The 22,781-nt window shown below is 40.5% G+C and overlaps 1 protein-coding gene across 10 annotated transcripts in view; it reads right to left on the minus strand.

The window, feature by feature from the left end:
• Positions 1 to 14,392, minus strand: part of IPCEF1 (interaction protein for cytohesin exchange factors 1) — a 72,491-nt gene extending 58,099 nt beyond the window's left edge. For 5 of the 10 annotated variants that reach the window (XR_002436259.1, XM_021389387.1, XM_021389379.1 and 2 more), the window contains exon 1: positions 3,576 to 3,638. Coding sequence is in view for 5 of the 10 variants with exons in the window: in XM_021389387.1 (XP_021245062.1) it covers positions 3,576 to 3,623 (48 nt within the window). In the remaining 5 variants the exon portion in view is untranslated. Of the gene's footprint in view, positions 1 to 3,575; positions 3,653 to 8,111; positions 8,545 to 14,066 lie in introns of those variants that run through there. The other 5 variants (XM_021389384.1, XM_021389382.1, XM_021389383.1 and 2 more) reach the window with 3 other exon arrangements.

Below are 22,781 nucleotides of genomic sequence, written 5' to 3' on the forward strand. Positions count from 1 at the left end.
TATTTTGTCAACACCAGAGAATTGTAGATTTCAGTAAATGGAACGTGAGATAATGACAAGTTAGATGACAGTTTATTTGTGTGCTTGGAGAGTGAAGATGTTTGAGAGTGTGCAAAATTAACCATAGCTTGGAAACAAAGACAGAGAACTGAAGAAGTCACTTGGAACATATTTGCATTATCAGAAGTGAGAGAGGATGATTTTAGCAGTTGATCATGCTCAGTCCAGCTAAAGGCTGAGCCACAACATATCAGAGAGGCCAAACTGTCAGAAAAAAAGACGACTTTATGTTATAGGAATAGATTTTCTCTTTACGGATGGAGAATCCAAGCTGATGTTTGTGAACAAAATCACTCAAAGTGCAGAGGACAAATGGATCAGAGGACAGCATCCTTTAGTAGACCAAAGACACTATTCTGGGATATACCAGCATCTCCTGAAAGATAATTTGTGTGTCTCAAAAAACAGGTGGAGAATCACTGGCAGATGGAGTCACAGACAGTAACATTTTAAGTAGAGATTCTCAGAAAAAGAGTCAAATGTAAGTGCTAGGACTAAATGATGGCAGAGAGCAGAGGTTTTTGATGATTGATTATACTTAATTAAAGAAATAAAAATATACTAGTTGAGAAAAAGGAGGAAGATTAAAGGAGGTTCTAGGGAAAAGGACGGTAAGGAAGATGAACTCTTCCCCAAATGAGGAAGCCATATCTTCAGGTAAAGCAGTTGAATGAGGGGTGCTAGTAGGTTGGACTAGGCTATGTCACTTTGTTGATTTTTTCTTCTTGGAAGCAATCAGCAAGACCTGTTTGGAGATGAAAAAGACAAGAATATAGGGACAAGTGAAGTACAACTTGGCTATGCCAGAGGCAGGGGATGAAGATCAAGTAGGACAGACATACTTCTATCAGAGGAATTCAGTCTATTCATGGGACGTATCCAGAGATGCCCCACAGCAAAAGCAAAAGAAGCAGATTCTGGAGGGCAGCCAGACTGAAACTTGATGATAGGAAAGAGAAGGGAACAATTAGAGAGTAGAGGAGGCTGCAGAAGAAAAGTATTTTTAGAAATGCATGTCACTAAGGCACAAACACATATAGAAACTTTGAGAATGACAGCTAAAGGAGCTATGCCTTTAACTGCATGCATTGCTTTTCAGAAAAATCCTTGAACAGCAGAAACATGGCTCTGCTTCAACCGAGAGAGAAACTGAGATGCAGAAAGGGCTAATATATGTATGTTACCTCAGTGCCCATCTCCCTGCTCAGTGATTGTGTAACCACACGCATCATGATTTCATTAGCAGTAAGTGATGCAGCAGGCAGGACCCTTTGTCCAGGCCCATAAATAGTACTAGCTACATTAGCCATAAATAGTACTAGGTACCTCAGCAGATGGCTGAGTGATCCCTTGAAGACATCTCCTTGCACAAAATAATGAAACTATTCAGTCTGTAATTTAGCAGCACAGCCCTCTGCAGTATTCCTTCTATGTCCAGAGCCAACAGCAACTGAGAATCTGCTCAGACCACACCATGGCAAGCTGATTTGAAGCATGTTTCATGGTTGTACCACTATTAGAGGGAGTGCACAATACTTCTTCTGTACGATTTCTTGTTGTGCTACCACTGCATCTTTATCCAAACCAATCCTCATGTCATTCATTCACAATCAAGACAATAATTTTTTAGCACGTATAGGAGTACAGAAGAGATGGGCAAAAGGGTCAAGTGGGATCATTTTTCCACCTGGAATTAACAAGGATAAAATAGACCAGAGCAGCTTAACTATCACTGAAGTTCTCTAGCCCACACCAGCTCAATGCCTTCCCCAGTAGCCTTTGCAGTAAACACACAGATAGTAGAGAGTATGCCCTGCTGAGCATGCAGCACCCACTTGGGGAAAGACACTCAAAAGTGAGAAGTAAATGCTGCTTTCTGACCACTGGACAGCCACACAAGAAATAGATCTCCCAGTAAGCGTGGGGACAAGCAGCAGGCAGCTTGCACAAGAAGCTCATGAGAACATTAGAAGCCTGGTATAATTGGCTATTACAGTTTATGGAACAAAACTGAGCTGTCACTCTTTTTCTTGCAGGATCCCATGCAGGTGCAGTCCTGGAGCACATGTTTATGGACAGTATACACTTCAATTTGCCACTTCTCTTTTCCATGCTATTAAATCAGGATGACTTGTAAATGAAAAGCAGATGCTGAAGCACTGCGAGTACCCACTCCTCCTGCTTTGAGGAGTAAACTGTTCTCTCTGAGGTGGCAGTGAGACAGAAAGCTGGGAAAAGTCGAAATGATGAAGCATTTGAAAGCAGAGAACTTCAAAACCTCTGACTTGAGGCACACCACAGGACTGCCTCCTGCTCAAAGGGTGTACACCCATGTCACCAGAGTCAGCCCCTGGAGAGGGGCACAGTTTCCTTACCAGAAAGAGGCTTTTTGCCTCTAGAAACTGTAAAAAAAAAAGTCACCACAGGGGAAGGTACAAAAAGAACATTTTATGAGAAAATACCAAACAGTTCCTCTCCCCTTTATGAGTTGTTGCAAATCATTTAAAAATGGTGTAACTAGCAGTCAAGGAAATCCTACTGAACTGAATTGCAGCTCCTGAGCAGAGACAATGAGCCTTCTGAGAACTCCAATTAATATAACTGACCTCAGTAAAAAAAAAAAAAAAAGGCTTAACCCTATACCCCAAAAATGACTTACTGGAAGCAAGCAGGTAAGGAAATGATTAAACAAAGTGTTAATCTCAGCTTCCACGGGAGGCACGTTCTGCGCAGGAAAACTGGAGTCCAGAGATGTAGTCAGTGTTCTGGGTTTTGTGTTTCAGGGCAAAGGACAGAAGATTGTAATTCCAGATGTCCTATTTTTCATAGTGAGAGTGAACCTATTCACATAGTACTTTTTCTGCCTTTACTGTGTCTATTCATGTCTATGAGAAAAGCATTAAAACTAATGTATTCCAAAATCTTTTCATATTGAAAACAGGAGTCAATCTACCCAGCGCTGTCACCACAAGACATTACATTCTACCCCTATATTGCACAGTAAATACTCTACAAATGATACCAGCCTTGTACATCTTTAAGAAACTAGTATCAATGAAGGAACTGCTGTTTCCACATTGCATGTTTCTCTTCACAAAAATCTGATTTACCTGATGTAATCATGACTACGCTGTCACCCTGACCTTTGCTGGACCTTGTTGAAACATAACTGAAGTGAACTTGTCCAAAGTAGAAATTGTTCACATGCATCCTGACACTTGTCCTCACTCCACAACAAGCCTCACTATTTCTGACGTATTCATTACTTTTAGGTAACCCATTTGCTTTTTTAAACGAAAGTAGAGGGGAAAGGGGAAGCATAAGATCTTCTACACAGCCATATATAAAGAATTGCAATTACGTGCCAGTGTGAACTTCCTTTATTGTACCAAGTGAATGTCACTTCTCATCGTCTAAAACTAATGTTTTTGTTTTAAAAAGAATGAAAAAAAGATCACTAGACAGAAACAGCTATGTCCATCACTTAAAAGGAAAGAAAGAAGCCACAGCCTTACCAACAGGGAATTCTGACGAAGAGCCACAATTGTCCTGTCATCTCCCATCCCTCACGAAGCAGAGAGGAAACTCTTACAGGAATTGGTTGCAAAGCTGAAATTGCCCAAGAGGAAACTGGTGTGTCTTTTACAAGTCATGACTATGCAAACCACAAGCCAGGCATCAAAGTGCTAAAAGCTGCGCCTGTCAGAGCCATTAACACTGGAACCAAGCTAGGTAGAAATGGAATGGAGGACAGAAAGAAAAAGAAATATTTTCAGAGAGTGAGTTTTAACCATTTTGCTCCACAAATGGAAATTGTTTAAAAACTTTGGATCAAGTATTTCTGAGAAAGTCTCTGAGTGTGTTGTGGGAGACAGGAGAACACGGTATAGGTGCTCTGTAACAAATCCCACTGTGCAGGTCTCAGCATAGTCTCAGTTGCTGACCCATTCCCCAGGTGCCCCTTCAGCCTCGCTCTCCCAGGGGTCCTCCAGGGAAGAACCCTGCACCCAGAAGTACTGAGGGTGCAGGGCAGCCCAAGCCCAGACATGCTGAGGGAAGCCCTTGGGACAAAAGGAAGGATGGGCATGAAGCACAACCGGTTCTTTTTTTCTGGGTCACCTACAAGGTGTGTCCCAGGAAACAGCATCCAAATAGGGATGGGGCTAATAGCACGGTCTGCAGAGGAGCACATGGTACTAACAGTTATGCACCAATGATTTTTATTTCCCATTTTCCATTTTTAAGTACCTGATGCACTGACAAATCAAAATGAACAGCCCTACCAAAAAAAGTATGGGGCAGGTGCTTCTGTAAGTTATATTTTTATTAGTCCTGAGAGACAAAGAAAATAACCAGGACCTGCTGCTTTGGGTGCTTTTCTGTCTTTTCTGGCCTATACATTCAATAATTTCAGTCATGGGTATGTAGACTTCCAGAATGAATCAACGGTTAACTGTAGCACACACAAAAAAAAATTAATTACACTCTCTACACCATACTTTATCTATTTCACACATTGAATTGGTCTAGAATAGACAGAATGTGCACTGCTAAATCTTCTTCAAAGTGACAAACATTGTTAGAAATAAGGCAGATTGTCTCATGCTTTGATGTGAATTTTCCTTTTTACTCTCTGAAATATTAGAGCCGTGTATCTTCAAAGCAGCATGGAGTTGTGCTGTCTAGGGATGCTCAGGATTTCCTCAGATCTCTCTCTGCTGCGTCAGGCAAATTCCAGGGTCCACAAGGAGGTATAGGAACCACCCAGAGGTCTGACTGCTTTACTATTCATCACGATGAAATTACAGTGCCACCTGTAGGACACCCCGAAGAAATTTAATTTGGGCCTTGCTAATGCCACAAATGCCAATTGTTATAATTATAAGGCTTTCTAGTAGTCTTGGCAGAAGCATAAGTACACAGACAACAAATGAGTCATGTCAGTCTATAGAGAGTAACTTGAAAGCCTGGTTCACACTGAGCAACATGCACTGTTTTCAGTATATCAGTGCACCCAGACAAAGATATTTTGCTACAAAGATGAATTTTTTTGTGGGATGAGAACATACAAGAGCGATGAGCTCCTTGGCTATCCACCTTAGACTTTATGCCTCTAATAGCCAGGAGAGAATTGCTGTATTTTCAACAGCACCCAGCCAATGCACCAATCACCCTCAAACCCATGAATCTGAGGAAAGCTTCTGCTAAGGCTGCAAGCATTCTATCTTTTTTTTTTTTAAATCTCCTTTACAAAGAACAAATAAATAATTTTGCTTTAAATCTTCTTTTTAGCTGTCAACCGTGTAACCATTTGCATCGTATTTTTGTGACTGGTATTTGCACTATGTGCATATGGTATTTTGCATCAACTTTGGGAAGCGCTAGTTAATCTTTCAAAATATTCTAATAAACTTACTTTTTTGTCTCTCTTTTTTTTCCTGTTTATCACTCATTTTCCACCTTTTCTAACACAAAACAGCTAAGATGATGTCTGTAAAAACTTAACTCCAATGTATCACCTGAAGATACACAAAGTTAAGTGTAGGAACTTTTGTTGTTAAATTTCCATTAATAACATTTGAAGTGGAAAATACTCAACTGATTAACTTAATGGCTCTGTTGCTGAAAACATTAACTTAAAAGAGAAGGATTAGAACACGTTCAAAGACAGCTTCTTCTTAAGGTGCAGCTGTAGTCAAAAACAGAACAAATACAAATACAGAACAGATACTGTGTCTTTTTACTTAAAATTACTCTGTGAGTCTCTTTCTTACCAGGTGGGAAAATAAGGTATCATTTTAGCTTTCCTTTGCCTATTCAGCCTAGTAAGTATCTGATGAATGTACAAAAAGGTACTGGAAAGTCACAGAAAGCAGATTACAAATCACTTATTAAAATATATATATGTATATATATTGGTGGTGTGATGTATGCCTCAGGCTTGAGACCACAAGTGGGAAGTGTCTCTGTCAAGTACTATGATTCATACTTGCCATGCCCAGCTGTTACTAGCAAACCAGTTGTTGCTGGCACTTAACATCTATGATAGAAAGCTACAAACTCGCACTACCAAAAAGTTTTCCTCCTAAGCAGTAAACCTCTGTGAAGGTTTTTTTTTCTATTTTAATTTGTTTTATAACAAAGTGAATTAGATGCTGAGAGAACTAGGAAGCCCTTGAATACTCGTGGTGAGAGAACAGTGAGACGTCATACATATCATTCCAGCTTTGTATTCCTCTCTCCCCACAACAACATCAACCTTGTGGGAGTATGATTTTGCAGAATTACAGGGAAATTAACTGTGTATTTACCTCTAACTTTGAGAATAAAATGCTGATGGACCCCACAGGACCCGCTGCCTCTGGGCGGGGAACAAGCACTGAGAGTCTCCCACCTTGGGCACTGACTCACCAGCTCTGAACTGACACTTCCACAGCTCTACCTCCACACTTTTAAAGGAGGCATACAGTAATCACCTACGTTAGAGGAATGTTAAGAAAATTCACTAATACCTCTGAAGTGTTTGGAGTTCCCCAAAATAAACATTTCACAGGAGGGCAATATATTAACTGTCTTTTTAATGACACTGTTATTGGAAAAGAGAAACAGATCAGTTTCCAGAAGAGTGACCAGAGAATTGCTTAAGTGACTTGAAAACAGATGGTTGCCAAAGTTAAACATTATACAGTGGTTTTATTGCAGCACATTACTAACCAAGGAGTTTAGCATACGTACAGAATTCTAAATCCTGCTATTTGCTTCAAAGTCATTTCTTGCACAACTTTATGCCACCACTTTCCTTTCATCTTTGATAAAAAGCCTTCTGCAATTCCAGCTGTATTAATATTGCTGCTGTTTGTTACAGCTGTATATGTTCAAAATGCATTGACCTGCCAGAGACTCCTCAATGACTTCCCACGATAAACGTTCACTCAGACACTTTCATCATGAACAGGAACTAGGTACTGGGTATTCCAGATACACTGGAAGCTGACAGAAATTGAGTGTTCCAGATACACTGGGAGCCAGTAGGCTCATAAGAAGCCCAGCATCATCCTAGGCTGATACTGATGAGAGCGCAACCAGGAGATAGAGGGATATAATTACCCTGTTTGCTTTGTTAAAACATTAGATACAGCATCCAGTTTGTGACCCCCTAATATAAGAAAGACAAACTGAAACAAGCTCAGGAGGGACCATTCTGATGGTTGAGCCAGAACATTTGTCCTGCAGGAGAAGCTGAGGGTCTGGAGCTGGTCCAGCCTGGGGTAGAGACAGTTTCAGGGGGCATCTAACAGCAGACCCCTAGCACCTAGGAGGGAGTCAGCAAGATAATGGAGATGATCTCTTCACAGCAGAACACTGCAGGAAGATGAGAAACAAAAGGCAAAGCTTCAGACCAGATATAAAGAAAACCTCTTTCTCCATGAGAGCAACAAGACCATGTTTTTCCAAAGAGCATGAGATGGATTTATAAAAATAAAGTTTAGAAGAGCCAATGTATTTGTAAAAAATTTAAAAAATTTATGCTAAAATCCAACCACAAAATATTGCTGCTTGAGAGATAGCAATTAAATGAGAACACCTCCAAACACACCTCCAAAGCTATGCTCACTCGGAAGCTTTCCTTTCTCCTAAGCCAACACATGATTTTCCTCCATTCATACTTTTCAGCTGTTTTGTCAGCTCACCCAAACTTAAAAATTCTTCAATTTTTTTTTTTTTAAACAGAAAGAAAAAGGAGAAAGGATCTTTATACAAATTTTCATATAAAAAATTTTGTGGATAAGAGAGGATTTGTTGGAAGTAATGTTTTCATGAGGCAAAAAAGGAAAAATTAACCAACTGAATACACTATAAAGTTGTACTCAGAAATTCCTAAGGCTATCACATCTATATTCTTGTAGACAACACAAAAGAAGGATGTTTCATCCCAAGTGTAAGATCAACAAATAAATAAAACGCCAGTGTGACTATTTATCTTTACCATCACATTTAACAGTTTCCCAACAATTTATCAATAAATAATAAGCAACTTGGATGTAACTCACCTAGAGTGCACTGAATTCCATCATCCTTTGGGGTCTGCTGCATTTAAACTTCAAATACTGTCCTTACGCAGCTATATGAAACGTAGAGCCAGCCTACTGATTGCCTTCAAGAATTTAACTTGCAAAAAGTCCTTTTATGAAACAGCAGCAAGAAAAGGTTGGCCTATTGTCATATTTTTGTTTGCACACCTATTTCTCAAGTAATGGGTTTTAGAAATGGTACTGTCCCTAGGTGTAAACATGCCATCTCTACCATTTAGATTGACTGAATCAAATTCCCTCCCAGCACACTTTGTCTGAGTTGTTACGAGGAGCACAGCCAATTGCTGAGCCCCCAGACCCTCAGGCAAAGGGTGTCACACAGCAATGCCAGCATGTTTACCAGGAAGTGCTCCGACCTCAGTTGCGTGCTTGCTTCTCACCGGCATTTTGTGCTGAGGTTGCAGAGCAGTTGCATTTGCTACTTCCTCTTTCTCTCTTTTACACCCCCACAGCAGTCATCCCCAGCACAGCAACATCTATCAGCATGAGAAGGGTGAATGTTGCTCCCTAGTCACTCTTTCTATCTAATTACAACTTATAACATTCCTCCACTCTCTCATCCTATCTGCACTTTTCATCATCAAAAGCAAGTCATAATAAGGTGAGATAAGAGAATTAAAGCATTTTGTGATACATCATTATAAATGTTTGAGTCATTGTGGTCCAGTGATTAAAGTCTCCCTCTCTATTTTACATAGGCTTCTTGTGCTAGTATCCAAGCACAAAGATTCAAGAAATCTTGGTAAAAAAAATCTTTTTTACCAAGTAGTTTTTCTCTAGGTTCACATCTGCCTTAAAAGGCACTTCACTGTGATACGACATCTGCAGATCTCCAAACAACATGAGGAATGCAGCTCAGTGTGAAACGATTATATAAAGGAAAGCGAAAATTTAGGATGAGATTGTACCCTGGTGGTCAAACTGAACAAGCAAGGGAAAAAAAAAAGAACTCGTGCTATAACTCTACCAACACTTCTCCACTGCTAATGATAGCAAGCCTTTGTAAAAGCACAGAAAACATCTCATTTGGCCACACCGAGGATATCTCACTGGTTTTTGCACAGTGATAGGGGAGCAACTGCTTAACCTGGTCTCAAAAAAGCCTTCGAAATCTTCCTTGATTAAGGAGACAATGTTATCTACACTATTGTCAACTCACTAATTTTCAAGTACATCACCACCAGCAGAAATTTATTTTCCTTTTATACCAGAATGGTCCATTCTTTGGGCAAGCTCATCTGAAAGCAGCAATTCAAAGAGAAGACAAAGAGCCCATCCACTGCTGTCCACCCGCGCAGGCATCATGACTCAGTGCTGTTCCTACGCACTGTCCATGACATTTCAAGCAGGGCTCAAAGCTCCTCCATCCCACCACCACTCCTACAGAGCTGTTCCACCACCTAGAAAGAACTGCTGAGACCCAAACACCTCATGACACAAGGCTTTGGGCATAACAGCACTTCAGCAAACACTTCCAGATCACCTTAGGTATTTCAGTTTCAGTAGTTCCTGTTTTTTGTTTAATCAGAAAAGAGACAATGGGGACAAAAGAGACAGCATGAGTAAGGCACAAGGTGCAGCCAGGTGCTAGAGCAAGGCTCTGCAAGGGAGATTACAAGCAGTGCAGGAAGGTAGAGAGGCCCTTCTGCAAGTCTTTACAGCATCAGCAAGATCTCCAGAATTAAAACAAATGTCCTTGACCATTGCAAAGCCCATGTTAGCCCATGCTGACTGAGAAGAAGGCAGATGTACAGATTTCATTCCCAGCACTTCCTTTTGCAGAAGCTTGGCCGCTATGTAAAAAGAAGTACGGACAATCTGAATGCCCCAAAGGGATGAGAAGGAGGTGAAGTATCTGTATCTTTGATAATGAAATGAAAATAGATCTTACAGATTTGAGTTTGTGTGTGTTTTGGTTTGTTTGTTTTTCTTCCTTCCTAAGTAACTTACTTGCTAGGTTTGAAAAGGAAATAAAAACAGATTTTTAGTCTAAACTCTGAATTGGATGAGAATTTCAGTAATCCCAAACCCACTCTTTGACAGTGGCTAACAGCAGTTGCCAAACTAGAGAGCAAAGGAACAAAGAAAAATGTGAAGTGAGGATCTCCACAAGGTCCATAGTTAGGGGACATCCTGAAGGAACTTTAGTGCAGCTTTAATGTGTGCAACAGCTCTTAATGCCCCTCTTTCCTTTAATTTATCCTTCTTGCTTCTTGAAAATACTTCTACTTTTAGCAAAACAAAATCCATACCAAGTCCCAAAATGTAATTGCGTGGTATGTGAAAAAGTATTTACGTTTTATTTAAACTTGCTATCCATTTTGGTTTTTTTTTTTTAGATGGCGCATGTTAATTTTTGTATGAAGAAAATGAGCATTCATAGCCTGATAACCATCTCTGTGCCTGTCATAACTGGCAGTCCTTTATCACATTACATCTCAGTCCTCTTTTTGAAACTGAGTAGCCCCAATGCACTGAAAATCTAGCTCCTCTTTTCTGTACCTAGTTTCTGACCAAAAAAGGTCCCATATTTTAATTAGTTGTTAACCCACAAAAGACACTTCTCTTATCTTGTGGCTGCCTAGCTACCACAAGCCTTTTTGCAGTATCTCTGCCAAATGATGTTTGGAAATCCAAGTCCACTGCATTTATGTGTGCACCAGCAAGTAGTACAATAGGCCAATGAATCTGACAAGTATTGCTGATGAGTAGTAGCCATAGTCTCACGGACTGTTCAGCACTGCATTCCTGGAGAACATCTAGTTTAATTTTATTCAAAGGATACTCGTATTGTGTAATGTCAGATTGATCTGTTGTGTGAACCATGGCAAGGCAAGCGGGGACAATCAGAAGATGTGCTTCCTAAATGCATTTCTCATAGAATCATAGAGTGGCTTGGGTTGGAAGGGACCCCAGGGATCATCAAGTTCCAACCTCCCTGCCACAGACAGGGCCACCAACCTCCTGATCTGGTACTATATCAGGTTACCCAGGGCCCCATTCAACCTGGTCTTGAACACCTCCAGGGACAGAGCATCCACAACCTCTCTGGGGAGCCTGTTCCAGCACCTCACCACTCTCTCTGTAAAGAACTTCCCCATGACATCCAATCTAAATCTTCCCTCCTTGAGCTTAAAACCCTTCCCCCTTGTCCTATCACTGTCTACTCTTGGAAGAAGTTGAACCTCCTCCTGTTTAGAATCCCCCTTTAAATACTGGCAGGCTGAAATGAGGTCTCCTCACAGCCTTCTCTTCTCCAGGCTGAACAAGCCCAGCTCCCTCAGCCTGTCTTCACAGGGAAGGTACTCCAGCCCTCTGATCATCTTTGTGACCCTCCTCTGGACCCTGTCCAACTGCTCCCTGTCTTTCTCATACTGGGGGCCCAGACCTGGACACAGTACTCCAGATGGGGCCTCACGAGGCCAGAGTAGAGAGGGACAATCACATCCCTCTCCCTGCTGGCCACCTCTCTTCTGATGGAGCCCAGGATACAACTGGCATTCCGAGATGCAAGAGCACACTGCTGCTCATGCTCAGTTTTTCATCCACCAGGACCCCCAGGTCCTTCTCCGCAGGGCTACTCTCAAGTTCTTCTCCCAGTCTGTATACATATCTGGGATTACTCTGACCCAAGTGCAAAACCTTCCACTTTGCCATGTTGGACCTCGTTAGGTTCACCTAACCTGGTAAAGGCCCACCTTTTGAGTTTGTTGAGGTCCCTCTGGATGGCATCCCTTCCTTCTAATGTGCCAGCCACACCACTAAACTTGGTGTCATCAGCAAACTTGCTGAGGGTGCACTAAAGCCTGTCAATGTCATTGATGAAGATGCTAAAGAGCACCACTCCCAAGACAGACCCCTGGGGGATACCGCTCATCACTGGCCTCCTCCTGGACATAATGCCATTCACTATACATATTCACCTTAGTAATAACATATACATATACTAATAATATTCACTATTCACACTTCTGATCTGAAATAACCCACCTATGGCACCATATCCTCTTTCCCTGGATACACTTTCACTTTAGGTTTGTTCACAGATCCAAGCAATTCTGGGTTTGTGAAGAATGTCTTCTTTACCCCAGAAAAATGAAGTTAGGATTACTTTCCCACGATGAGTGTGAATACACCGAGTTATTAATTTGCTACAGTCTATTCTCTTGGTGTAACTAATATATATAATCAATAACCTTGTAACTAATTCAGTAAATAGATTACTTACTATGGTACGTAATTTAGCATTTATTTTTCCCACTTGTTTCAGAACCTTGAATAAATGCTGCTAAGTCCTGGTGATCTATCAGCCTCTTTTACTTTGTTTTAAAAGATCCTCTCTGGTAGTACTTCAGTTTGACACAGTTCCACCAATTTCTCCCCCTCAAAAAAAATTTTCCTCTAGAAAAATTCACAAGGGTTCATTTAACATTGTTTCTTATGGCCTTGTGATCTCTTCCTCTCCCTCCCCTACAGTCCTCAGAAGGAAAATATTAAGTGCTGTTTGCTCTCTCAGAAATCCAAAACCGGAAGATTAATAAATAATAGCAGTAATAAAAACAGGAACAGCAATGACATGGTCCTGGGACAAGGCTTAGAGTGCCACTCACCCTGCAGCAGGTGATGGGGCTGCTAGCACCAGCCCCTAGCAGGAAAGGGTCTGGGCCCTACTCATCTGGGAAGCAATGCCATGTCCCAGCCATAAGTTCTACAGCTGCTCTGCTCTCCTGCTATTCAAAGCTACTTGTTTAATAAATATTATGTGTGCATGCACATACTAAACATACATTTGTGCAGTGGCGTTCTTACAAAAATCTTTCTACCCCTTCCCTTAGGATGTCTGCCAGAAATACACAATTGCAGCAGTTCAAGATTTCTCTCTAGTCTAAGCCCACATAAAAATGTTGAACCAGCATATGACCCAGCCTCCTCCAGCCATACAGCATGAACTATTAACTCCTCTTTGCATGATGGAAGATATACATTGACGGCACGCGTCCTGTTCCAGCCAATGTGTCATGGCTGGATTGAGTGCCATTTTAAAGAAGTCAGTTTCAGGACATTACAGCTGGCAGAGTGACTTCCTAGAGCAGAGAAAAAAGTACAACAGGGACCTATGCTTGCATGCAGTGCTCACATTGTGGAGAGCTCAAGTTTCAGTGAAAGGCTCCATTGAACCTCTGATACTCTGGGCATAGATAAGGACAGTAAAGCCCTAATGAGACATCTAGCTTCTGTGCACACATCCATAAACTCCATGTAACCAAAGCGAAGTAGAAGATGGTCACACTGGAATAGCATTCAGTTGTGTAAAATGCCCCATTAACAGAAGTTGGCTTAGATATTTACATGTCCTTTCCCAGTCTTGACTTATCACATACAAGGAGAAACAAAAGCAATATTAAGCAAAACATGTTTTCAGAAATAAGTAGAAAGATATTTTGAAAGAATTGCCACAGACAAGTCGAAGACCGTACCAAAATCTGTAGAACAGAACAGGCTTGTCTCAGCATTACAATCCAGCAGAGCCTCCACCTCCTGCAGCAGTCTACTCAGCCTTCTATAGCAGCAGAAGACAACTGTAAATTTACCTTTCCTTCAGAGAGACCACACACAATGGAGGAATGCAGGGGAAACATCGCAAACAACAAATCTTGTACCTCTCTTTACACAATTTGTCTGTACCGCAGATTAAACCATTTACTTCGTCTTCTTCAGTAAGGCATTCTAATCCAAGAATTCAAGAGAAATAAGATTAAGAACCTGACAGTTTCTTTTACTGTAAAAAGAAAACTGAATCACTCTAACAGATCAAAGTGGTGACTAAAAACCTTGGAAGAAAATTAGAAGTTATTTTGGACAGAGATATATCCAACCATATGTTTTTTCCTCAGTGATAACTTGCATACTTACGTTTTTAGTATTCTTCATTAAATCCAACCTGGTGAATTTTCTGCAGGCATAAGAACCAAATCAAACAAAGGTAACTTCAGTGAACAAATAGCTGGTAGATGCCCCAACATGTGCTACTGAATGAAAATCAGTCACTAAACAGTTTAGAGACTGACAGCAGAGAAGATAGCCCATATGAAGGAGAGCGTTAGTTTACAGTTCAGGAGCTTCCATTCTTGAACTCGCTTTGCAGTTCTGAGCAAACTCAGCTGACCTCCATTTCAGTTCCTTTTATCACCCAGTGAAAGCAACAGAGGTTCTCTCCCACATATGGAAACACTGTGAAGAACAAACGCAAATCCACTGAACTGTATGAGGAACTTGGGCTCCCCGGCTGTTGTGACTACAGTCTCCAGGCACCAACCAAAGCAAGTATGTGTTATTAGACCCCAACAGAGACCAATCCACTTCATTAGTATCAGCAGTTACCCTTTCCACCAGATAAACTAAAAAGATGCAAAGACTGCTAATTGCGGACCAAACTCTCATGATTTTCAGTTAGTAAAGATCATGGCAATGCCACAGTTGCAATTAGAAGTGAGCTCTCAGTGCAAGACCAGAAGGCATCTTCTCAAAGGAGTCCCTTCAGTCCAGGTGGTACCAGTGCTCCAGTTGCCAAGAGCTGCTATGTAACAATGTTAATACAAACACATTCTTCAGAGTGATTTTCCTTAGGGTTTTATGCAGTGTCCACTTACAACCCCTAAGAGCAGAGCCCAAGGACAGATGTAAACTTCCCAAACGTACCAATTCTTCTTCTTTAACAAATGAGTTTCACACACCAAGTCTACAGCTTCCAAGCCTTTACAGAATAAACTTATGTTCCCTCTCTAGAGGAGCATTAACATAGCCCAACCTGTGTGTTCAAATTCTACTTTCACAAAAAGCTGTCTCAAGAAAATATTTGCATTTCTCCCCCTCCATAACTACCCATTTAGTAATTTCAGACATTGCTAGATAATAAGGGAGTTTCCCCAACTCACCTACTGCTTTCCCTTCTCCTCTTCCCTTACATCCTCCGAGTCGATGAAGCAGGGGATGTGGATGAAGCCCCAGGAAGCCTGTATGAGGAAGAGCAGCAGTCCTTGCTCTCAGTTTGCCAGCAGTGATGCAGAGCTCCCAGACCCAGCTGAGAGATGAGGCAAGAGCTAAACTGCCTCTACTGCCTAGGGATGCTCCACGCCAGAGGCAATTATACCTCTGCTTAGCAATTCTCTTCAGAGAGACAAAAAGAAAAGGCAACTCCAGACAGACACAGATTGTGCTGTGTTTTCTCTCTTCAGGCCTAGTGGCAGTTCCTTTCAAACTCTTCAGCTTAAAGGATTGTGTTTTACCTGCTGCCCTTCTTCCAGATTCATGAAATCCTTGATCTTAGAACCAATCAACTTCTTTCAAACCCAGAGAAGCTCAGTCCAAGTTCAAGTGTGACAGATTAGCAGGGATTTTGCACTAGGAGTTTGCTCAGTCATAGGCCAAGGGTGGGAGGACGGGAAGAGAACTGATGTACCAATGACTGTGTAAGACCTAGTGACAAGTAGCAAACATCTTGGTGGTTTTATAAGTATCAGTTGTATTTGCTGTAGCTCAAGTGTTGCATAGTGCATTAGAAATTCAAGTTTCCTATGGCTGCTTTCCTATTCAGCATTCATCAAACAGCCAACACCCTCAGCCAGGATCAAGGCCTCATCATGGTAGATACCAGATAGGTACAGAAGGTGACATCATCCCATCCCAAAGACCTGGCAAAGATAAAGAGGAAGTTAGATGATAACGTTGTTCCTGGAAGGGAAATAAACAAATCCAACCATGCCCCCCCTTGGCCTCTATCAAAGTAATGATTATGTGAAGGGAAATGCTTAAAGCCTCGGCTGTATGCAACATGTAAACAAAAATCAAGGCTCAGAACCAGGAAGGTGCTTAGCTAAGTCTAAGCTCCTGCATGTAATAATCTTCCTGCCTTCTGATTAGAGTCAAGAAAATGGCTTAGCATTTTTCTTCTTCTCTAATCTAATAGTCTTCTTAAATATTTTTCCTCCCTCCTATCTTTCCAGTTGGTTTTATTTACGTAGACACACCAGTGTGGTAAATTTCAGACATATAATATGTAGCTTTCTGACTTGGGGATTATTCTGAAGGAGTTCTCATATGGCTGCTACTCCAGCTAAATATTTATGCACGCATACCCTGTGAGTAGCTTTTACTTATGTGCATGGGCAAGGACTCTGCATAGTTCACATAATTTTTCTAGTCTACATGTGTTTCCGATCATTACAGCACATTGAAACTATGTGCCTACCAAACACATTTTAAATGTATTTATACAAAACAGTACGTGGTTACTCTTGAGGTGTTTTCTATATATAGAAAAGTTGAAGCTTAGACTTCCTGTTCCCATTTTCTCCATTCAGAATCTCCTCTCATTATTCATTGTATCCAGGTTTCCAGTACGATTCAGCTGTACATTATTTTTCTCTGGCATTGAATCAATTCAGACATGAATTCTGATAATATGCATGTGTATGATAAAGCACAAGACTATCCCCTAAAGAGACATCTGGACTCTCATTTTTTACTTGGTTCAACAGCATTGGTGGTGCAGGAGTGAGCATTGTTCTTCTGCTCACTGTCTTACTGAGAGATCACAGCTGAAAGTTCTTCAGCGTATCAAAAAGAAATGTAATTATACATGAATAACAAAGTTTATTTTATCATATTTATCATATCAAATTTAAAATCTTTTTTTTGCGCAAAAAAACCCAAATAAGTAAATCCAATCTTGTCTACCAAAGTGTTTTTAAAGGTCATTTTTACTACAAAGCCCTTTTTATCATTTTGTTTTAGCTTGTGGATGCAATAAGTCACACGCACCCTGACTTTCAAAGGTCAGTCAAACTACTAACCACGAAGGTGAAGAGCCATGGCTAGTTCTTGATTGCTGCACAGCATTGGAAGTGCTATTCTTGCAAGACAGTATAAGAGTTGACATTACTGTCTCTACCAAGACTTTGCTTTTCTTAGTGCTGGGATACCTGATGGCCCTGGGTCCTGTGCTCAGAACTCACAAATTCCCATTTAACAGATATTAACCTCTGGGATAGCCTTCCTCTCCCTAGGAAATACAAAATATGTATGACTACAGCCTGAGGATACCAACACATTAAAACAGATGAGATTTAACAAACTACCTCTTGATATAGCCTTTGGATGAGTCTTATGAACTCTAGTTGTCCTCTAGAAGTCAATAATGCTACATAAATGGATTTACAAACTTAGAAAAGCTTGCAGGACCAAGGCCTCATTTAAGTAGATGCCACAAGTCTTACTGTTCTCCAGAACAGAAGACGATCTATTCAACTTTACATAGTAATGTTTCTTTCTCATCGTTATTATCTTGAGTGGATTTTTACCGATGTCCTTTGTATAAATACCCATATTCATCCACAGGGACAATAAATCATCTTTATACCACTGTAGAAATCTGCCAGAGAGCAGAGGGAGACCCACAGAGCTTAGCCAGGCAGTCAAACATCAAGAAAAACAAATAAAAAACAATGGAAGTAGAAGTTTCTGAAGGACTTGTGAATCAGGCATTTATAGACAAGACAATTGGCAAGATTCAGAAGTGTTGTGCAATCCATTTGAGATAAAATACAAGAGAGGGCTGAGCAGACCAGCAAATCCAAGCTGTTGGTGACCACTTACAATTCCTCAAAAACTGAGCTAGCTCAGTAGTTATTATTGTGCTCTCTTACAACAGTCGATAAAACTGAAACAGTCAGATAGCAAACATAATTTGCTCACAGGGTGATATTTCATAAAATGTTAAGTAATATAGCAACAAAATATTGTCAGAAATTCCCAGTGAGAGAACAGCCTTTTGCACGGATCCACTTGAAATAAACTTACAGGAATGAAAGTATGTTGTACGAGCAACACACATTTTTGTTGTCACTGACCTCATGCTCTCATTAAAATTACCATCTTGGTCAAAACCAGCAGGGACTGATGCAGGGTCTCTGGTCAGGGTTACAAACAGGAGATGCTGCAGTTTGCAGAAAAACATCAGACTCTCCAACTGGGCCACCAATGCCTTCATATAGTCTCTGAAGGGGTCACATAGAGGAGGCTCTAGCAGGCAAGCATTAATATATATATATATTAAGATTATATATATATTAAATTATAAATTTAAATTACATGTATTATGTGTATATATATATATGCAATATATATAGGTCCGGCAGGCTAGAGGAGGGGAGAATCTTTCTCTTATATATATATATATGCATCTAACATATATATATATTGCATCTTATATATATATAACACATATATATATGCGTTATATATTCTATTAGATTATATATTCTGTTAGATGCAATATATATATGCATCTATATATATATATACATATACAGAAAGATTCTCCCCTCCTCCAGCCTGCTGGACCTTCTGGCTAGCATCATAGGCACAGTGCCTGAGAGCACCAATGCTGGAAAGATCAGTCAGTGTCAACCTCAGAGAAGTGAAGAGGCCTGAGCTTCAACCTCTGTGCTGGCTTTCCATGCATTAATAAGATGTTGTGTGGATGAGCCTTGCAGACAGCAAACATGTTTTTTCGGTGTGGGGTGTCATTTTTGCTCTAATTTACAGATCTCATCAAGGATCTTCAGCAACAGCCAGTGCTCCTGGTGCACTGCACCTAGGGTTGCTGAATTACCCAACAAACACTCCAGCTCCTCCAGTCACTGTCCATTCCCTGCCATAGCAAGGTACTACAAAGAGCAGGGCCACTAAGATGATCCAGGGAGTGGAGCAACTTTATGAGGAAAGGCTGAGAGAGCTAGGCCTTTTTAGCCTAAAGAGGAGGCTCAGGGGGCTTTCATGTAAATATGTAAATACCTGAAGGGAAAGTGAGGTGAAGACTGAGTCAGGCTCATTTCAGTGGTATCCAGTGCGAGGACAAGAGGCAATGGGCACAAACACAGGAGGTTCTCTCTGAAAATCAAGCAACACTTCTGTATTGTGTGGGTGATAGAGCAACAGCACAGGTTTCCCAGAGAGGCCGTGGAGTGTCCTCCTTGGAGATCTTCATAAGCCACAGTGGGGCTGGACCAGATAGATCCAGAGGTCTCTTCCAACCTAAGCCAGTCTGTGACCATTCTTGCTCTACCTCCAGCCGTACAAACAGGGTCTGTCAGTTGTTGCAGCCATTTCCTGGGAAGGGAAGAGCCCAGCAAAGATCCATGGACACTGGGAGGACAACCAACTAACTCAGAAGTTTTCCTGTAGCCACACTCTGGAATAGACCCTCTCTCATCCATTGACTCTCACCACAGACTCAAACAAGGACTTATTTGGGGTGAGGTTTTTGTTACCTTAAATACTTACCGTGTTTGAGACTTGTTTTAAGTTTGGACTAGAAAAGAAACAGACCATTTATGTGAATTTTTATCCAAATCTGCAAATTAATTGGAAAACTAAGCAGGAATTTTGAGTCAAGTTCACAGCTAACAAAATTGAACGCAACTGTGTCTAGGTCTAGTACAATTCAGTCTTGTAAGCCCATAATTTGACTTGCTGTCTGGTATTACAATTTCAATCCACAATAATCATTTTTTTCCTATTCACTGTAATTAGGATTTCTTGAGAACATGAATGCATTGTTAAGACAAAAGGAACTGAAATGAAAGATTTTTTTTTTAAAGGTTAAATGGCGCCTGATAGTCTGCAATCTGTCAAGTTAGGCAAACAAGGGGGAGAAAAAAGAAACTCCACCTTGTAAATAAGGCAATTGCAAATCTAGTTTCTACAGTCTGGAACAGAGCCAGGACCTAAGAGTGAAGGATTGAGAGGAAAAGAAGTTGTAAATTCCTCCAAGGCAAAGTTCCTATTTAAAATGCAAAGAATACCAGTGTAAAGAAGGTCACGAAGTCACAACAGGTTTTTTTTGAAGTTCAACTTTAAATGTTAATTTGACCCCTTTTTAAAAGCAGAGACAGACACAGCTGCATTCAGAGTCCAAGAAAAAGAACAGCAATGATTAACATGATGCTTTGCACTGCAAGTTGTTAGACAGCAAGTGGGGCAGGGGAGGGAACCACAGAAAAAAACACTTCCAGGATTCTTTACATGCATCATAATCTCAGTGACTGAAAATTTATTGTACATTCTCAATTTAAAGGGAAGGGGGAAAAAGCAAGAGAAATATACCTCTCATATAGGAGTACAGTTGCATATCATACGTAACTTGCATCAAGAATTTGACTTGAGCCTGACTTTTTTCATTTTCATGTTGAAGGGACTTGCTGTGCTGAGAGGGAAATGTGTCAACTGGCAGATCTATGCCTTGACTTTACAAATATATGCTCTCTGGGAGAGGTGTAGCAGGAGCTGACGAGTCCTGCAATTTCATCTCTGAGAACACTTACTGAAGAGTAGTTTGAATTTGAGCAGGATTAAAAAATATATGGGTGTGCAAACATATACCCATGAACGTACACATGTAAATACTCTCATATTGCTCAACAACTACTGGCAACAGAAACAAAAAGACAAAGCATAATTTCATTAATGCGTTCCTGTAGTCCATCAAATATTCATCACTTACGTTGTCCAGATATATTGCCAAAGGTGATGAACACACATGTATTAATAATACTATTCTGACGCTCTGCTTCATTGCCCAGAAGAGATGCCTGATCCTGCTCTCCATGGGAAGTGGAAGATACCACCATATTCAAAAACGTGAAAGATCTGGCTCTACCTCTCCAAAGCTCTCTCTGCAGCAGAACAAAGTCTTGGTCCTAGCACTTTATTTATTCTCACCTTTCACATAACTATATACAGATGTAAAAGTGACTGTTAAGTGTCAAATCTTGCCAAATTATCTCCTACATAGCAGAAGGCCTTGTGTCAAGAGTTCTTACCACTTTCTGTTACTCACAGTCAGAAAGGTGGCAGATCATCCAAAGAAAGCCTTTTCAAGAAAGAGGGATCTTGGCAGAAAAGTGGTGGTAAATCCTAACACAAAACTACCATAGCACCGTAGGTCCTGACTCAAACCAGCTAGCAAAGTTGCCATGTTTCAGGCAGTATGTATCTGAGCATTCCCAAGATACTCTGAGTTGTAGTGTGGTTAAGCAGAGATGAGAAGATACAAGTATCTCATTTGTAGTTCTCTACATATTTGAAAAACAGATTATTAATTATTGGTTTTTAACTTAGAATATTATTCTCTTTCATCGCTACTTTGCTGTGTATTAATACTCCCTACAAATTTTAAAACTCAACTCCTCTAATCAAAAGTTGATCCCACTAATAAATTGCCTATTCCATAGTTTTATACAGGTCCTTTTCCCCAGTATGAGTCATATTGAAACTGCTCTAATTTAAATACTTAAGTTTATTTGCATGACTGATCATTGTTTATCAGTAACTTGGCACTTCGCATCTTCAAACATTTTAATTGCATGCACATCAGTTATCTGCAAACATACCCAGGAACTAATCTCGGAATCATACGCACACACTCATCTATTGCTTCCTGAAATAACTGATACTTACCCATGTGCATTGACTCACAGTCAAGGTAACAGTCATAGGCCTGAAGAAGCATCTGTTACTTACAGAAAAAATGTATGGTCCATGGAGGAGATAAAGACAGCCAACTAGACAGCATTCAGCGATATGAGAAGCAGATAGCTCATTCCTTTGAGAGATAGAAAAGACAGTCCATCTCTTGCTTTTTGCTGAAGAGAGCTGTCACACTCATGTGCACATGGAACTCTACAGCTCTAAAACTGCTTTCAAGAGACTTGCATTCTTTCCCTCTTTGGATGCTTCAGGCATCTGGTGCTTCTTTCTGGAGATTCTGGTCACAGATTACTTGTACTGTACAGGGAATCCATTCCTTAGTATAACAAGGTAACTGTGTCTCCTTACACAGCTTTCACCCTTGGGCCAACCAACGGCTGAAAGAACAGGAAGATAGGTACTCTTCCGCTTTCTTGCTAGAATTAAAATAGCAATAGAAAAGAAAAAGGTATTTCAATTCTAACACATCAAAGGAAATACTAGATCTGGTTTGTTTGCTTCTTTTTAAAGATTAAAATTGCTTTTACAGCTACCAATATGCTCTCACTTAAAAGACTCAAATGTATAGAAAAGTTTGTAATACTTTCCTGTTGTTTAGGGCATGGTGAGAGAAAGCATAGTTCTTTAAGTAGATCAACAAGTGGTGATCAAATGATCAACAAGTAACTTGACTGAAAGAATAACAATAGTAATTGGAGATGACAATTTTGCCGCTGAGCTAAATCTTCAAATATATTTGCTTCAGGCATCTTTAAACCTCAGCGCTTCACTACAGTTACAGTGATTTGAAGTGCATATGGTGGTTTTTATCCACAGGCTTTATCTGTAAATCTGCAAAGAGACTTCGAGGGATCATTAAATCTGTCTCTCCCATCAGGTTAATTATACTTGGACTATTCCTGACAGAGGGCCATCTAACCTGCTTTTTAATGGCAGCAAGTAATGGAGGTATCACAGCTTCCTTCAGTTCTCTAATTCAGTGTTTAATTATCCTAGAAGATAGATTTTTCTACTGACTTACAGATCCATTTAAGCCTATTGCCTCTTGCTCTATGAAAATCTGCCCTGTAGTTTTTATTT

This window comes from Numida meleagris, chromosome 3 (genome assembly GCF_002078875.1).
Source record: "Numida meleagris isolate 19003 breed g44 Domestic line chromosome 3, NumMel1.0, whole genome shotgun sequence".
Lineage (NCBI taxonomy): Eukaryota > Metazoa > Chordata > Aves > Galliformes > Numididae > Numida > Numida meleagris.